At 35.4% G+C, this 19,542-nt stretch overlaps 2 protein-coding genes across 2 annotated transcripts in view; one reads left to right on the top strand and one right to left on the bottom strand.

The window, feature by feature from the left end:
- The window catches only part of RGS21 (regulator of G protein signaling 21), a gene marked incomplete at its 5' end in the record, with an annotated part of 26,180 nt that extends 16,823 nt beyond the window's left edge, over window positions 1-9,357 (bottom strand). Inside the window, 2 exons of the mRNA XM_082360596.1 lie at window positions 5,607-5,773; window positions 9,213-9,357. Coding sequence (XP_082216722.1) covers window positions 5,607-5,773; window positions 9,213-9,357 — 312 coding nt within the window. The remainder of the gene's footprint in view (window positions 1-5,606; window positions 5,774-9,212) is intronic.
- LOC309630376 (uncharacterized protein) overlaps window positions 1-19,542 on the top strand; it is a gene marked incomplete at its 5' end in the record, with an annotated part of 1,321,579 nt that overhangs the window by 441,498 nt on the left and 860,539 nt on the right. The window lies entirely within an intron of this gene.

The raw sequence follows: 19,542 nt of genomic DNA on the forward strand, positions 1-19,542 counted from the left end.
GCTTCTTTCACTACTGGACTAGCCTTCCAGGCACCAGTGGGTCCTTTGGTTGACCTCCACTTCCACTACTATCATCCTTCCCTCCTCCCATTTTGTCTTGTTTACGTCTACACTCAAATTTCTGACCAAAGCTTACTAATTAACTTCTTTCGAGGTACATTTCCTGATCCCTTAGACTTGGATTTTCCTGTTGCATGCAACCACATCACCTGTATCTCAACACTCATGAAAGTTTATTGTAATTATCTTTTTAACTACAGTTTTCCCACCACGATGGTTAGCTTTATTTATTCAGAGACTGTCTTTTTCTTAGTGGCACCAGCAAGGTGCTTGGTATGTAATAGACATCTATCTATTGATTAGTGTACAAAAACTTAGGAAATTAATAAACAAGCAAGCATTTTATCTGGAGGTGATTCAATAGTTGGGGGGCACTGTTGGCAAGCACCCACTTGTGGGGCAGGACCAAGACTCAAAATAACATCAGCACATTGTGGAAGTGACACTTAAAAAATGCAAAGAAAATAGGAATACAAAATGGAGGATACAAAATTGGCGTTCCAGTAATATCAGGAAACGCCTCTAGATGCCCATGGGCTTCTCTCTACCAAGAATTCATATATCTGTCTCTTCCCCTCAAGACTTGGTTTAAAACTAACCTCATTTAAAATAAAGGCCTTATCTCAATATCCTGCTCAGAAATATTCAATCATTATATCCTTTTAGGTATAATGCAAACAATTTCACCTGTTACTTTTCTTTTTTTTTTTTTGCACTTAATCATTTGTTACTTTGCTATTTTTTTCTTAGGAAAAAATAGCAAAGTTCTAGAAATTAGAACTTAATTTAGTTCTAGAAATCAGTTCTAGAAATTTCATTTTTTAACCCAATTAGGTTGAAAGTTTCTTTTGAGCCAAACCATAGTTTCAACCTGTTTTATTTTCTTGCATTTCCTTATCGAGCTGCCTCATTCACACAGAACATTGCATTATACTTCTGTGTTTATTACCTGTTCTCTTGCCTAGACCCAGCTTCCCTTCCAATGGAGGGAATTTATCTAATGAAGGTGAATCGTAGGCACAGAATAAGCAACTATTGATGTGAAATAAAAATACGAGTCAATAAATAACATTGTACTACAATAAAAATAAAAGCAAAAAATCCAGACACAGGTATTTTAAAAAGTGTCCTGCACAACCCATTAAGACATCTTTTCCTTTATGACTATAGTTTCTTCTGTTTCATGTTATGATGTCCTCACATTTAATAAATACATTTAGGAATTAAATATTTTGTACTAACATTTTTTACTTAAGAAACTGCCAATGTATTTGTTCCTGGATTGGTCATACTATGAAGTTGAATTTATATAAGTTTTAAACATTACACTGTAGTATGATTTGGAATATTTTCTAATCTCACAGAATGACAATCAGCATAGTTTTCTCTTTAATCACATATTTTTCCATCCTAACCAATTTTCTTTCTAATATAAGGGAGTGATGATACAAACATAATGTATATAAATGATATAAATAAAACATAAATATTTAAAATATGTCAGTGTCTTAGCTGAATATAAAAATATTATTTCCATTTTTTGAAGATTTACATTCTTTGAAACCAAGTAAATTTTTTTGAAAATTTCCAAATATTGTGAAATTAGTGGTCCAAATTGAAGGAAGAATAAATACAAGTTTAAGAATTTTTTTTCTTTGCCACTCACAAGGTCTTACTGTGTGCAAAGTAAGGGCACTTTAAAATATATATTGCTTATCTAATAATTTTCTCATTTCAAATCACTTAGTCAAAATATCTGGCTCACACTTATTTTTTTTTCCTGCAGTACCTTCTGAAAATACTTAGGTACAATCCATTCAATGAGTAGCTCTTTCTATCTGAAACTAATGATTGGCTGTCATGTTTTCTAATTTGTGTTCACATATATACATTTATCAAGTCTTTTAAAGTGGCTTTTCCTCAAGTGTTCTTTATAGTTAGTTAATGGATGTTTTCAGGTAGATTCAGTAGCACTTATAGTGACTTGTGTAAAGAAAAAAAGGATTAACAGTAGGAGCTAACACAACATTGTAAAGCAACTATACTCCAACTAAAAAAAAAAAAAAGGATTAAAACTTTTTAAAAACTGTTCTGCCCCATGTAAACACTAGACGCTTGATCTCATTCATCATTTTCATCTCTCCTGTGTGGAGGCTACATGCTTTTTCATAGATACGTTTTTAGACGTGGAAACTAAGGCTCAAAGGGGTGAAATAGATCACCACAAGATTACAGGATTTGAATCTGTATCTCTAACCTTTAGGTTTTCCACTACATCACATGATTAGTGTAGAAACCAGAGAGATGGTAACACTGTAAGGGAGAGGGCATGAGGTTCACTGCGATTATTATCATCTCTCATAGAGACCCGAAATTTCAATTTTTGTGTGCAGTTTTGCCTATTAGAATAGGAAACTGAGAACCATTAGTAACATCAATTTATAGACAGGGATCATTTAGTAAATTTAGTATAGTCTAATTGTAAATTGTCTATTTGCATCAATTAAAAATTATTGTCGTGCTTGTAATTTTATAGATGAGGAAATAAAGACATAAAAAGTTGAAAAGAAACTAAATGGGATTTAATAGATATCTGGATAACGTGACCTTGTCATTGTTCTCTGTTTTAGGGGGTTTTCTAGCAAGGAAATTGGTTATAATTTTGATTCTTTACGAGAGTCAGTTTTACAACTATAATTGAATATAGAAAAATGGAGAATACTTTCATGTGAATCTCATTCTTGAATTAATTTTCCACTTAGGAAAATCATATTTTCCAACCTCCATATCAAATATATCACTTTGTCATGTGAAGCCCGCCTACTAGATAAATCTAAGCTACTTCCCACCCTCTCTTTATCTCTACTGCTGCCTGTCTGGCCTTATCCCCCAGCTTCTCGTTAGCAATATCAAAATGCTTGTGATTTCTGGAAAACGCTAGGGAGCTTTGTACATCCAGGCGACACACTGTGCCCTCAGTTTGAAATATTCTTTTTTCATTTGCTCTCTTGATAAATATTTCTTATTTTTAATGACATAACCTTTTTCATATGTGAACCACCCGGCAAATCCGTCCCTAAATCCTCAGGGTAGACCTAATTGCTCTTTCCCACTGTGCTAATAACAAACTTTAATTATTTAAATTATTAAATTGCTTATCGTGTATTTGACTGTTTTTTATCACATGTCAATCTCCCCTTCTACTCTGTGACTTCATTGTGGGAACAGGCACTCAAAAAAAAATTCATTTAATGAATCATACTAACAGTCGTATTATATTTAACGTATAACTGATGGACTATAGAGAGATACCTTGAAGACTGCAATTGGTATATAAGAGACAAATGCACTTTAGTAATTGGAATTGGAAATAATTAATGGCAAATAATTGGAAAGATAATGACTGTTGCAAATGTATATACACACTTCTTTGTCTTCAATGAGAATTTTGTCATACCCCATAATAACCTTTTTGGACACTTCAAGGAGACAGTATAATCTATTATTTGAAAAGCAGCCATAAATTTAATTATATTTTATGTAGTAAAAATTAATTAGATGGACAAATTATTAAAAAGTATGAAAGTTTTATATCCTAAAATAGTAACTGTACAATTTTTTAAAAATTATTACCATATAAATTTATTTTGGAAGGGAAGATTAGGAAAAAAAACAAAACTATTTTGTCCAAGTTGAGAATTTATTATATATTGTAACTTTGAATCCAGCTATAATTAAAAGATTACATTTCTTACTAGAAGATTTTTTATACATAATATTTGAGAATGTTATCTTAAAATAATCATTCAGTAGATGGATTCATAAAGAAGAAAAACATCTGGCTTTCAAACCAATACCACAGTAAATAGGATACCTCTAGAGTTGATTTCAAAGCCTTTTAGGGAATGAGACATTAATCAACTTGACAAATCTTATATAATACATTTTCAGTTTTCCGGAATTATTTATTGATTTTTAGATAGTGACTGGGAAATGAATGTTGAAATAGCTCCACAGGAGTTATGTTCTTTTCTCTTTCCCCCTTTGAATTTCAGGCTAAGCTTCAATTGTTTCACATGTCTGTGATGTTATACTTTACCAATATATGCTACAGTAATTAATGTCCATCTAAAACTTGAACTGTTGATACGGCAACTTTATGCCCTAGATTTTCGGAAATGTTTGCATTTCATCTATGCTGTCCTCTGTTCTCGCTAATACAATAACTTCTCATACCATGAATTTTAATTTTGGATTAGAAAATGTAGTAACTGTCACTTAGGAGGATATCAGTGTTTCAACTCTGTAGGGAAAGATGATGACTTGTGCTAGTGGTTTATGTTTGGTGCTAGTAGTTTCATATAGGTTCCTGTTTGCTGCTTATGCGTTAAAACTCTCTGCATATGTTATATTTAGTGAGGAATCAAAGAAGTTTTAAAATATATATATAGTTAAACATTAAGGGGGTGTGCAGAGATGATCATGGTTTGGTTCTGGAAATGAAGTCAAATATAAATGAGATGTTACACACATAAAACACTTTATGGGGTCTATTCTTGGAGTCATTGCAGGTTTCTCTCTAAAGCCCTTTCTACATACTTGCCCCTCAGCCCCAGCTAGTGATCTAATCTTTATATCAGAATGGCTCCCCTTTGATAGTTTAATAAGGGAAGACCTCTGCCCGGAGAAGGTACTTAGCCAGAGGGGCTAAGAGGGCCCTGCCCCCTCTGCTGGTTTCCCTGGTAACCGATGAGCCCAGCTGATGGCAATTCCCCCTATAAATGGGAACCTCCCTATTCCCCGCCCCCCGCCCCCCCCCACCCCCACTCCCCTGCGACGTCGGCCGCCACGTCCTGCCCGTCGTCCACAACACATGGTGAGGTGTCGCTCCAGGACCGTGCTTCAGACATTTAAGCTCCGCCATCCATTAAACTATTGATGACTCTTTCGCTGACTCCGGGCTCTTTCTTCGGTCTTGAAGCTGGGCAAGTGCAGGCCTCGTAGGCCAGCGGGGTGCAGCCCAACACCCATCAACGAAATAAAGGTAAGCAAACCCCTCTTTTGGAAGGGAAGACATCATTGTATGCTGTTTGTGGGTCTCCAAAGTAGTAAATATAAAGAATTTACACTGTTGGTTAGTCGTTGTTTTTTCCCTCACATACATACCTTTTTGATTTTAAAATTTTTATTCCAAATTGACGTCCGTGGTTTACAAAAGGGAAAATGAAAGTGACTTTGAAATCCAGCAGCACATTTAAGTAGGATTTCTGTAGAGCTGTTAATTTTTGACATATTAGACTGTTTTTAAGAGGCTGCGTGTTGTGCTCAGAAAACAGAAACCTTTAGGCACATAGAAGGTGCTTAAAAATATTTGCTGAATCAGTGCCAGAGGATCACGGTAAGGAACTTCGTTTCGAATTTGCCAACATTTTCTGTTTGAATACATAGTGACAATTTAATTTCCCTGGAGATGGACTTCGCGCCTTTCAACTGGGAGCAGATTTGTTAGCAGATACATATTCACTACTGTGGAATATTTCACTCACCTCTTTAGGGGCTTCAGCGTCAATGAATTCAGAATAAATCATCTTGGCTTTGGAAGCAATTTTTCCTGCACTTTCTGTTTTCTTAAAGTCTTCACAGGCAAGCCAGAACTCAGCGTTTTCTTCACTGAACTCTGATTTTAGGAACGTTCGAAAAGCATCTAGACCAGCTGTAAGATATATGAGAAAAAATTTGTATATCACACAGTGCAGTCGTATGACCAAAACAAGTACGTTGTGTAGGGTGAGCATTTGAGGATTCAGTGGCAAATATTTATCATCCCTCTAAATATAACATGTATATATTTTAGTTTTTAACTTTAGAAAACTTTATTTTGGATCAGTAGTCATAAACATAAAATATTTAAATCTGCATTTCTACAATTAGCTTTTTTTTTTTTTTTTTTTTATGACTGTGTTGGGTCTTTGTTTCTGTGCGAGGGCTCTCTCCGGTTGCGGCAAATGGGGGCCACTCTTCATCGCGGTGCGCGGGCCTCTCACTATCGTGGCCTCTCTTGTTGCGGAGCACGGGCTCCAGATGCGCAGGCTCAGTAGTTGTGGCTCACGGGCCCAGCTGCTCCGCGGCATGTGGGATCTTCCCAGACCAGGGCTCGAACCCGTGTCCCCTGCATTGGCAGGCAGATTCTCAACCACTGTGCCACCAGGGAAGCCCTACAATTAGCATTTTTAAATTGAATAATAACAGGTAGTGCTTGAAGTCTGGGATTCCCATAGGTCCCACCTCTTCCCATTATCTTATTTTCAGCCAAATTTACACATTTATTATTCCTTGCATTCATAAATAAAGTTTGTGACTACCTGTTTAGACTCTTCCTTTCTCTAGTTTCCACAGTAAAATGTACCCCGAAGTCTTCTTTGGCACACCTAGAGCTTCTTTGGGAAGGTAATGCTTCTAATAAATCCTTTAAGGCCGAGGATGGTTAAGAGTGGGCCTCTACAGAGGTAGCAGGTTAGAAAGATTACTGTCAAATTCCCAGAGTTGCCTGAACTAAGCCAGTCCTTTCAGTTCGTGTTACTCAGTTTCAGTTGGCACCTTCTGATGGCAGTGTCTGATCATAAGTGAGACTGTGTTTCTCCGAGGAGGAAACACCCTTTGGCGCATTTGTGGCTCAGAGGAATTTGCCTTCCTATGCGTTGGTGGGTTTCTCCTCCACCTGCCATGGGGGCCCCCGTGCCTGCGCTCAAAGCCGCTCCTCCCTGACTGCGTGCTGAAGGGCTGACCCTTCAGGTCGCAAAGCAGGGAGAAATAAATTGATGGAGAATCGGGGGAAAGGAAAAATTGACCAGCATAAAAGAAAATATCAGAGAAAACTGTATGGAAAAGGGGCCTAAGTTAGCTGTTCGTAGGTTGCTGCAGGTTGGAAGGAAAGTGAAGGTTAGTGAGAGAAAATAGAAAAGGGCTTCATGGAGCAAGATTAAAGTGTCTAAAAACACTATTAAAAATAGATTTAACAAGTTTTTAATTATTTGAAATAGAGTTGAAGTAACAGGTCACTGCAAAGGGTCGTCAGGTACCAATGAGAATTCTCAGTAGAAATATTGGAGAGTGTGGATGTTGTTAATATGTGAGCACTATAAAAAATTCAATTAACTGCACATTTCTTGCATTTAGAAATACATCTGAGAAGCTTCTGAGATTCTGTGACACATATTTGGGTTATAAAAACCCTCTTAGTAACACAGTTAAAATTTTCCATGAGGTCCAAACAATGGTGAATTTGACAGGTCTAAGCAGATTTTAGACTACGATCTATTTTATATAGGAGATTGAGCAATAATACTAAAAGAATATTGTAGATTCATGCCTGGCACTATTTTATTTGTGTGTCATTAAGGCATATGGAGCTTTTCCCCAATGAGGGTTATCTAAATGCATCCCAGAGACAGGAAGTTAGAGATCAAGAAACTATTGTTATTTTCTTCCCTCCTGCTATTTTAATGAAGGGCTACATCAAACTAACAACCATTTCCTTCTTTTCTCCTCCTATTGGTCTGTTTGGACACAAGGGAACAGAATAAACAACTAAAACTGGGGCTAGTTATCTCTGTCTTGGACACACTATTGTTGAACTACTCGTCTACTCTATACATACAATTTGAATGTTCATAGGATGTCGAGTGACTTTGGAATAATATGGTACATACAATCACTATCATGTCATCTGAGGACTCTCTACAGGAGGGAATGGCTACTGCTTAGGCACAACAGGGGCTGATGGGTAGAACAGGTCAGCAATAGGTGGCGGAAGCCACACTAATACATGCGAGACATATCCTCAGGTCACAAGACAAGGAGGTCATATGGTAAGTCGTTTAACCGTTTAAAGCATGAAAAAGCATGGGAGCTATTTCTCTGGTTTCATAAAAAGCAAAAACCAAACAGCTTTGCAGATGAATCTATGACTTTTCTGCTTTATGTGGGCATGAGGTACAAAATCCCCGGAGGTTTGCAGGTGGAAGCATTTGCCTTCATCTAACACCTTCCATGTCTCTGTTCTGCGGTGCCGTCCCAGCCAACTCTCCACCTGCAGAGATACCTTCCTGAGGCTCTTAGCAAACCTGATCTGTCCCGCTGGTTACGTATTTAAGGAAAAAAGAGACACGCCATTCGGAGCTTAGAAAAATGCAATTCCATATCCCTGACATCTTTGATATATGTCCTTAGTTGGATTCTAGGTGTATTGTGGATTTTTTTATGTCTATGCTTTGGGAATTAGTTATTTGAGAATCACAAAATGAAAGTGTAATTTCATCTATTTCAGTCTAATTGTGTATATAAATAAACAGCCATGAAGAATTTATTCAGCTTTACCACGTTTTAAACTTTTCTAATATTCTGATATTTACTTTATAAATTTAAACTGGAAGTGCCATTTGATTAGAACAAACAATACTGCATTTCAGACATTTTCTATGTATGTCTCTATAATGTCATTTCTATCCCATATGAAACAGAAATACTGCAAAGCAGGATTATGTATAACAAAAGCAGAATTCTACATATCTTTGTAAATGACTATTTTGTATTAAATTCTTGGATGTTTTATTTATAATTGACCAAAATTACCTTATTAAGCCATCATATTAATTACAAATATATATCCAAAATGTACATATTAATATATACACACACATTTAAATATGTTTTTGTATTCACTAAAGTAAGAACTCAATGGAAATAAATATTGATACTTAAAAAACTTTATTTTAGCCTGCAGGACATAAAAAACAAGTGATTTATTTAAATTTTCAACTCTTCAATAGTCTGTATGTGTCTTTCAATTTGTAACAAAGGTAGTCATGATATACATCAAATGATAATGAGTCTAAGAAAATGACAACTTTATCACTTCCTATTTGGGATTTTCTTTTTGTTTTAACGTTTGGAATTTCTATCATCTTGTCTTATTTTGGACCCAACCTAATTCTGTTTAAACTTTGGGCCTGTATAAATTTGTGTGACTTTTGGGAATCTCATTCTTCAAATATTGATCAAACTCATACTGTGTAACATGACTACAACTTTCAGAATTTAATGATTTTATTTTAATCATGGTATTTTTAAACCTATTATTAGTTGGATCTTACCTTGGTTGGTTAAAAGTGTGTCCATATTTTCAGACCACACTGTTGTTTCTGTAGTTGGTGACCTGTGGAAACAGCATCTACCCTTGACAATAGCATTGTGATCTTTTCTTCTATAACCTATAGTAATATTTGAGTTATGTGTATTTGTTGAATTATATCATTTAAATGAGCTTTGCTTCATGAATTAAACTGCAAAAGGTCAACAAGAATTATATAATGTTTTCCACAGTAGAGAGCAATAGCAAAGCAAAGTGGGATGTAATTTGACATCAGCAAATTATTAATCTAGCCAACAGTGTTAATAGTACTTACAAATTCTTGAATTATAATAAAGGCACGAGAGATTGCTCATTGTTCTACATAGCCTTGTGAATTTCTTCTCAGCTATATTAATTGTTAATTTATATGGCATTACACTAGTCTATTCCTGAAGAGTTATAATGATAGCAATAATGATGAATGAACTATTTTCTAAGTTTTCACAGTATACAAAATTGTCCATTTCATAATTATGCATCTTAAAAAAGTTTTTTTAAAGTTTTGATTAAGGATTTCTAACATGTGATGATTTTAAAAATGTTTATTTATAGTATTGTAAGAAGTCTTTACCCTACTCTGAGACAGCCTTTATTTCTCTTTAGACTGGTATGCTTCCAGTTCTGGGTTGATTTATTTAAATCTAGGAATCAGCCAGGACAGAGTAATATCTTTTCCAAAGCAGTCAAAAAATTTATTGACTTAAGTCTTCTAAAGAAGGTATACTTTTGGGGATGTGCTGTAGGCATAATAAATCAGACTTGAGATATAAACTTTCTGAGATGTAAAGATATCATGCATTAGTCCCCTTAATAAACAAAGATCCTGATGAAATAAGCCCCCATCCATAGAAAGCATCAGCTACCCAGAAGAAAAAATTTGGATAATGTAGCTGTGATGTGCAAATGACTTCGTTATGGAAAGGAATGGTCTAATTGAAGGTTTCTATTAAAATGATTGATAATAAAATAGAGTCTCCCACCCAGTCATTCTTATAAACTTTTACATTTGCATATCAAGGTGACTAATCTTAAATATGCTAGTGTGGCTCGATCTCTAAGCTTTTTTATTCTATTACTTTGTGTGATTTGCTGCAGTTTTCATCATTTGTGTTAGGAGTGACTCTGCTCCCTTCTGCTATTGCAGTTTTAGTTATATTTTCAGATAGTAATGTCTGTCCTTGTAGAGGCTACATGGGGAGGCTATGTTGACAGGGAACTCATCTTGCTATCTCCCGTTACTTTTATTTCCTATCTCCCATTTCTTTTACTTTCTTCCCCAATAGCAGGCAGCTGATTTTCCTGTCTCCCTTGATCTACTAAATCTTGGGGACACAAGGTTTCCTGTGAAGCCATTTTGAAATGGTGTTTTTTTTCATTCAAATGGACATTTTAAAAGATTTAGGTTGCATTTCCGTCTTTCATAAATGCAGAATGGGACCCGACATAAGATCTAATTTTCTGTAGAAGAGCTTGTGTGCACTATGAAAACTGTTACTGTAAAATGCTTACATTATATTTCATATGAGTCAAATATTAGGTCTTCTGTCAAATATTAGGAATTCTATCAAATAGTGCTAAAATTATATGATTGCTTAAAATGCACATGTTTAAAATGTTGTGTGTATTTGTAGATTGAAATTTGGTGGTTAGCATGGTACTCAAATTTCTACTTGGTACCTGTGGAATGTATGTTAATGAAGAGGGCAGAGAGTTTTGATCCCTAGTCTGGCCACACAGTACACCCATTTTGAATAAGGAACAGCCATCAAAGAAAAACCCTGAGAAATAGAATCTAGGCAGAATCATTCAAGAATGAACATGTACTCCCCCATTTGTATGTAAGTTGTCTGATGACAGGAAAATATGTTATTATCCAGCACCAAGAACAGTGTGTCTGGTTCAAGAATTATTTGTTGGACATGTAAATAAATAATGACTGAATGGCCAAACCCGAAATAGTGGCAGGCATTAAAGCCTTCAATGGAAGCAGTGCAGTGGCTTTCAAGATGCTGGTAGATGACCGTGATAAGAAGGTTACTAAAGGTGTAGTTGAATTGTGTTAACTTCAAAGTGTGTTTTGGGTGGGGAAAGAGGAGAAATGACGCAAAAGCATCACTAGGCAGCGACAGACCAGGGACCTCACTCTCAGCCCTGAGCGTGTGAAATTGGAGGAAATGGACAACATCCATTCTGAAGGCATCAAAGCAAACCATGTCCTTCAGGGAGAGCCAGAGTTTGCTTAAGCCAAAAGCAAAAGGAATATTCAGTGAAGGACTTGTTGGATGTAAAGGAGTCTTTTTGAAATGGAAGTGTTCAAATGAGTGGTAGCTATTCTTAGTGTCATCATTAATGTAGGGACGCAGTAAAAACAGAAAAAAGAGAGCAAAGTCTGGGAGATGGTGTAGAACCAAGGACAAAAGAAAATTCCTAATGTTTTGAATTAGGGAGATATACTAAAATATTATAGATATTCTATAGATATAGAATATCAGTGGAGATACTAGGATTTCTAGTAATATTTAAGGTCCACCAAATACATTGTTGTAAAGGAAAAAGTTGTCCTTCAACCCTCTGAAGAAATACCCCTGCTGGTGTGTGATAATGCCTGGAATGCCCTCAGCTCACTGTTTTCTAATAGATTTCAAATTTGACTTGAGAGGTTCAATTTTGACTACCTGATATGATGGAAGGGTTGGTTGTAAGGCAGTATTCATTTTTCAGAAGTTAGGTGAAATGCAACTATTTTAAGAAACAGTATTAATTTGCTGTTCAAATTTTTAAATTTGAGGTTGATTGTAATTCTTTGGAAGAGTAATTTCTATATATGAATAAACCAAAAGACAATTTTTATAATAGCACTAAAATGAAAAGCAATGTACTGAATGTTTACAATCTATACCACATTGTGCTAATCATGTCACATACTTTACCTCATTTAATCTTCAAAATGACAGTCTGTTTTAATCCCATGTTACCAATGAGTAAGAAGACACAGATGTTAATAACTGGTGTAATATCACACATATATTAATAGGCAGTTAGAGTTCAAACACAGGTGTATCTGCTTGTAACCCAAACTCTTTTTACAATTCTTCCTGGAATGGATGAGTCAATATACATATGCTTATACTTTGTTCATGTTTTGGAACATCTGTAATAAATGTTTCAAATAAATTTTAGGGTGTTTTTCCTGTAATAGAGTTTATTACACACCACACAAATATTTCCTCTAAATAACAGTTAAATTGTAGTAATTTCTACTCAATAGAAAGTTTTCAGAAGACAGTGATTCTTCAATTTTGTACATTATCAAACGAAAATAGGACATTTCTTATGTTAGATGTGACTGACAAATAGGTTTAAAATTTTTAGAAACGCAACTATATAAATGTTAAGAAAAATGTATTGAATTAAAATTGGGGGATAGAGGGGGTGGCTGATTTAAAAATGGACTGACTGGGTTGAATTTACTTGACAAGTGCTACCTTAAATAAATGGACAGTGTACTTCTCCCTCCCTCCTCTCTCTCTCTCTCACTTTTCTTTTTTTCCCTTTTATTTGGATTTTAGTTGGAACTTTATAAAGATTTTGTCTGGCTCTTCTCCATTGTGTGTTCGCATATATTTCCTCTTAAATTGTGGTGCATAGTCGGGGTAATTTTTGTGTGTGTGTATGACTTGACTTGCCATGAAAATTCACTTGTGTATCTGGAGCCAAAATCACACTTAGTGTTTCATGGGGCTTTGGCTGATTTCCTTCATTAAACGAGTGCCATCAAGGCCAGCAGTCCCCATATTATGTGTCCGGAGAAGAGCCGGGCCAGATGGGAACTGCGTGAAAGCTACCAGTTGTCTTGCTAATTGTGCCCGCTAGAACCAGTTGTATTGCATTTAAAAATGTGGGCTCTGACAACTGAGCTCTCCACACTCAATTAGCGGTTTGCTGGAGAGTGAGAGATTCACGCAAGGAGCCTGCGTGCTCCAGGAAGTGACAGCTGCTGCCTTACCCAGCAGTTAATATCTATGTTCAAATTTCTCAATCCATGTTGCAACAACGAATAGTTTTTGCAAGGATCATATATACCTTATGTCTTTAACCTGAACATTTAATAATTTGGGAAAGCTTCACATAAAGGGAGCTCAGTGGGTTTTCTCCACTTTGTAGCCTTTCTTTATCTTAGCAAGTATAAAGAATTAACTGTACAGGCAAGCCATGCATTGTGGACAGATTTTAGAAAAGAAGAAATCAGTGGAGAAAGGAGAAAAAAATCAGGAGGAAAGACAACAATTAGCATATTTATCATAAATGAAGGAAACAAAACATTGAGACTAATGAAGACTCAAGTGTTTTCATTTGTACATCTTCTGAGACAAAAATAGCTTTAAACAGCAACTCACTTCACTGGCATTTTTTGTTCCACTCTCTGTCTGTCACAGATGATGCTGAATTTCTCTTTCTGACTGATCTTCAAGCTGAAGGGAATGTGACAGCAGGAACATTACAATTAGTATGCAAATACCTATCCCCTGGGTTACAAATTGGCATTCTTTAAATCATGCTATTCTCAGCTTTTTTCATTTTGCTGTTAACTTTTCACTGGTCAGAACACTTAAACTTGTAAGTAACAAATAACTCTTGGAATAAGTGTGACATTTCCTCAAGTCTGTGGCATAACTGAAATAAATTCCATTTGAAAGTTTGTTTTCTAAAGTTCGTATACATCTGTTTACAAGACAACTATTGTTCACATGAGGTTAAATCAACTCAGGAAAAAGCATATAGATATAATTCAATATTCACCTTTAGGTCTTTAGTCTGTCTAAAAGGTCATTTTCCTTTGTTCTTTGATTTTCAGAAAGTCTGAGGAAGACTTTCTTTTTTAGTACTCTTATTTTAAGTATATATGTTTAAGGATTTTTACAGCTTTATTCATGGACTAAAATACTCTAACACAAGGCATCACACTTTTTAAAAAATTGTGGATTTATTATAGTTTAGTAACATGCATTTCTCAATTTATTTTAACCATGCATTTTGTGCCAATATTTCTTTATACAGTGCTGATGCTTGAGATAATGATACTTAAATATGTTTATCAAGATAAAGGACTTATATTGGTATTTTTATTTGTAGTAAAAGTTTTGTACATGCTTCATCAAGCTTTTTTGTCAATATGACAGAGTTCTTCGGTAGCAAAATTCTACCAGTGTATATTTATGACCCTTAATGTAAATTAAACACTCCTGAAAGACTGACGATTTTCAGGGTAGAAGAAATAAAGGAGTCAGGGACTTCCCTGGTGGTCCAGTGGTTAAGACTTCACTTTCCAGTGCAGGGGGTGCGGGTTCGATCCCTGGTCTGGGAGTTAAGATCCCACATGCCTCACGGCCAAAAAACCGAAACATAAAACGAAGCAATATTGTAACAAATTCAATAAAGACTTTAAAAAAATAAAAGGTCCACATCAAAATATCTTATAAAAAAAAGTCAGAAGACCACAGAAAAGCTGCTTGTCCCTGAGTTAGCATGGAAGCGTCCCCATTTCGTTGATCTACAGAAATGCCAGAGGGCATGTCCTAGGCAAGTGGCCCTGGACTAATGAGACTGATCGAAGCAGAAGAGATGGCCTAAAAAGTCAGTATCATTAAGAAGGGATGCCATCAGTTAGTTCCATTTATTTGGTTAATTCAAGCACCATTAAGTAGTGTTCTTATGATATGCAAAAACAGAATCATTAAACATATTTAGAATTGTTGTTTTGCTGATGGGGAATAATGAAGTACTAACTTTATAATATATGCTTGAACACAGTACATTTTGAAAAATAAACTGTCCAAATTTAAAGACCCTCATGGTAAAAAACATGCTAAGTCTGTAAGAAATATGAGTCAGGAGTAGAATGATTTTACATTTAAACTTAAAAAAATTGACATTTCTATTTTGAGTTCAATGCAGTTGCAAGTATACTCTTTCTCATAAGTCCTTCCACACGTACAATTGTTATTTAATGTGTCCTTCCCGTTCCTCTCAAGCTTCTTTTAATTGTTCAGGAAGAACAAAATTGAATTTTATTTACCAACCTGAAAGTTCAGAATAAATGAGCAGGTGAGTAAATAAATTGTCTTCTTAGGTAAATGATTCTTGATTATGTTCCATACCTCTTGACAAAAGATTGCCATGTATAGGTATTGCTAGGACATCTAATTATCACCAGCTCTTGGTTTCAGGGGATTCAGGCTCTGTTATCAGAGCTCATGCCTAGTGTAATAGGCTGAATGATGGCCCCCAAAGAGGTCCATGTCCTAATGCCTGGAACCTGTGAGTATGTGACCCTACATGGCAAAAGGAGGTCAATGATTCTAGATTAGCCAGGTGGGCCTAGGGTGATTACAAGAGTCCTTACAAGAGAGGGGCAGGAGGGTTCAAACCAGTCATAAAATATGTGAGGACAGAAGCAAGAGATTGGTGTGATGTGAGGAGGGGGCAAGAGCCAAAGAATACAGGTAGCCTCTAGGAGCTGAAAAAGGCAGTGAAACAGATTTTCCTCTCAGAGCCTCCAGAAGCAACCAGCTCTGCCAACACTTTGATTTTAGTCCAGGAAAACTGATTTTGGGTTTCTGACCTCCTGGACTCTAAGATAACAAATTTGTATTGTTCTAAACCTCTCAATTTGTGGTCGTTTGTTACAGAAGCAATAGGAAACTAACGTATCCAAGGAACTCTGTCTTTAAAACACTGCTTAAAAGAAGGTAGGAATGGAATAAAATAGGCATACATTTTGAGGCCAGAACAGTGACTTCATATCTAAGTGTGGTTCCTTCCTGCTGAACAGTAATCTTGATGTCTCTGAGCTTCTTTGCTACTGAAATGGAGATAGTACCTTTATCACAGGTTACTGTGTGAGACTAAAATGAAAATATACTAAGCCAAGGAGTCTTACATATGGTATTTGTACATGTTCGTTTCATATCCTTTGCCCTTATTTGACATTCACAGAACTATAGTTAAGATGCAGTATGGGACTCTTAGGGCAATACTACCATCATGCAATCAATGGGGGTTTCTGTGTAAGGAGATGAGATTTATTCTACAAATTTGAGTGTTTACATTGTATAATAAATTGTATAAGGTGTACAAAATGATGTGCATGATAAAACTTTATTCAGACAGTATGAAACTGATTTTGGAAAATTAACATGATGAGTGTGTGTGGAATGAATTGATAGAATGTGAGGATAAAGGCAGGTGGGCGAGTTAGAAGTATAGCATAGTGGTCTACGAATGAGATGCCAAGGGTTTGGACAAGGGCGATGGTAGAGGGATGGAAAAGTGAGCATCAGTAATGTGGTGCCTGTGAAGAAGGGACGGGACAGAGCGGGTCAAAGGACCAGATTTCAAACCCAATGCCCGAAAGAATGGTCTTCCCACGTGTGATCACGGTAATAACAAAAGAAAAGCAAGTTTGGGGAAGTCAGTAGGATAAGAAAGTTTAGGGGTACACAGTATGTTGACACAGTTTTGATTAACTTTCCTGTCAATTGGAGGTCACAGCATTTTGACAGCATACCCCAAGACAACACAGAGCATTTACATCTGTATGAAGCCTCTCTATTAACTTAAGAAAACTATTGCTGTCTACCCTTCACTACTAAAGGTAGGAGAAAAATAATTAAATAAGAATTTAATTCTAGTACTTGCATAATTTAAGTGAAAGAATAACATTTTATTTTGGTGCAAGTTCTAGACGATGTTTATATTTTTAAAAAATATGCTGAATTGATTGTGTGACATCCAAGTGAGGATGTCATGAAGTATTGGGGGAAAAAACAATAACAGTTGAAATAATTGAACACTTGAAATGTATCAGAAACTTCCCAAGTGTTCCTTCTCTGGTCATAGTTCTGTGAGGTAGACAAGAATTTCATCCTCATTTTGCACATGAGGAAACTGAGACTCAGGTTAAGTAACCTGATCAAGGTTGCATATCTAGAAAGTGATATGGATGGAGCGAGCTTGAATAGTGGGACTTGATATCTGAGAAGCGGTGACAGTTAAACATGTAACATTTCGTTTAACAAGGGAAACAGCACAGAAAAACAGAGCAGAGAACCGAGGGCTTAACTGTTTATTTAGTCAATAAATATTTAAGTACGTTTGTAACTCTGTATGTAGAGCAACGCTTACATGAACGGGGGAAGAGGACACAGCACAGTAAGTCAGAGAAAGACTAAGGACACAGAGTGGTATGGAATTTCCTTTAAGAACGCTGTTCACAGCATGTTGGGGCGAAACAAGGATGATCAAGAATGTCAGGAGGTCGAGAAGAATGAGGGGAAATAAAATACCGGAATTTGCCAAGGTGGTCACTGGAAGAACAAACAAGACCATCAAGCTTGAGGTTCATGAGTGAGGCACTGATTACGGGTCCATATTATGTCCCTATTCAAATTCTAAGGGGAAAAGAAGGATCATGATTTTTATTATTATTTTTACAATTGTCTTTCTAGATTGAAATAACAGGCTTATAAAAGCAGTTTATTTGGGGGCTTAATAATTTAACATTTGTTTCTTTTTGTAAATAAAAGAGAAGAGAAAATTACATATTTCAATTCTGCTTTGCTTCAAATCGCTGCTATATGAGGTGCAATTTATAAAGCAATGAGCCTGAGCTTTGTATGCTTCATAAATTATTTCTGAGAACATTCTAAAGGAGATGTTTGAAATGTGTTGCTCAGTGGCAGCACCACTGAAATGTGTCTGATCTCCCATAGTGGCTGCTTCGAAATGTAACGTTCGTTTGGATGTTTAGTTCTTAGTATGCTTGTTGACAAATCAGTCACATTACTTGCTAGTCACATCTCATGATTGTATGTCCTAAGTGTACTTTTTGTTATCTTAGAATACCAAGTCACTGAGATAGTCAAAGAAACATCTGCCTCGATAAAGTGAAATATTTAGAAGTTTACAAGCTTTTGAAGCAAGCGAAATGGTCTTTTATGTTTTAAAAGTTAAATACCATTTTATATTTTAATGGATTCATATACCTAAATTAATTACTTAGAATTAAATTTGAATATATAATAGAAATGAGTAAAGCTAAATGTATTCTCCAAATCGAAAGATCAGCTCTTTTTTCTTTGGTAAAAAGTATTGACTGCCACATTATAATCTCATAGTCTTCATAATATCTGTTATTAATTGATTCCTTGTGAGTTTTCTTTAGCTGACAACACAGAGAAAAGTAACCATTGAAATGACTTTTTTACCTTCGTGTTTCAAATTTCTGTGTTGGCATCTTGTACACACAACATCTGACTTTTCCAATGAGCTAAACTTCCCTTTGCTCACTATCTGATAGAGTTTAGTATTCAATACAAAAATAGGTAGGACAGGATAGCAGTCATGGGAGATATTAATAAAACTAAGCATTATAGTTTTTAAAAGAATATTTCAACTGGAATCTACGTACATCTTTGGCTAAAAATATTTTGTTCATTTTTTGTGGCCTAACAAAATATTCAAGACATTTTAGTAGGGAGTACCACAGCCTGGTTAGCGGAATTTTGACATAATGAGAAGAATAATTCTCTGTACGTTGTAATTTTAAAATATACAATAGAAAGAAGTTACTAAGGTGCTCCTTGTATTTGAGGGCACTAATTTCTAAAAAGAAAGGATGAAACACAAATTTGAGCTATGTATGTCTAAACTGAAACTCTGTTACATCCAAATACATTTCAAGCATAGCATACAATATCCTGTACTATTTTATAAGACAGTGGTTTCATTTCTTTTATAATATATTACTAGAATCAATTATCTAAGCCATGATATAAATTAAAGTTTATTTAATTCTCTTATTTCAGCCAGATTCAAATTCCTACTAGGGATGACTTGACCCATCCTACTTATCAGTTATCCAGAAAAAAAAAGGAAAACGGCAAATAAAATTCTCACCAAGCCAATCAACTTTCTTCCTCAATACATAAAAAGATTATTTTTATTTTTTTTCTTAATCACATATTTCCCCTTGCAAAATAATTTGCCTTCACGAATACTCTATGTGTGTGTGTGTATATACATATATATATGCGTATATATCCATATATATTTTAACTTTTAAATGTTAAAAAAAAGTTTCCTTTCCTAGAATGGAAAATTTCCTTTCCTAGAATGGAGAAGGAAAAAAAGACAATGAAAAGCTATTCACTCTTTGTGGCAAATATTAGTAAAATATCTGACTAAGTACTTCATGATATTCAACCATTTAATTTTTTGACAGGCTGAATGTG

This window comes from Balaenoptera borealis (genome assembly GCF_965194805.1).
Source record: "Balaenoptera borealis genome assembly, chromosome: 1".
Lineage (NCBI taxonomy): Eukaryota > Metazoa > Chordata > Mammalia > Artiodactyla > Balaenopteridae > Balaenoptera > Balaenoptera borealis.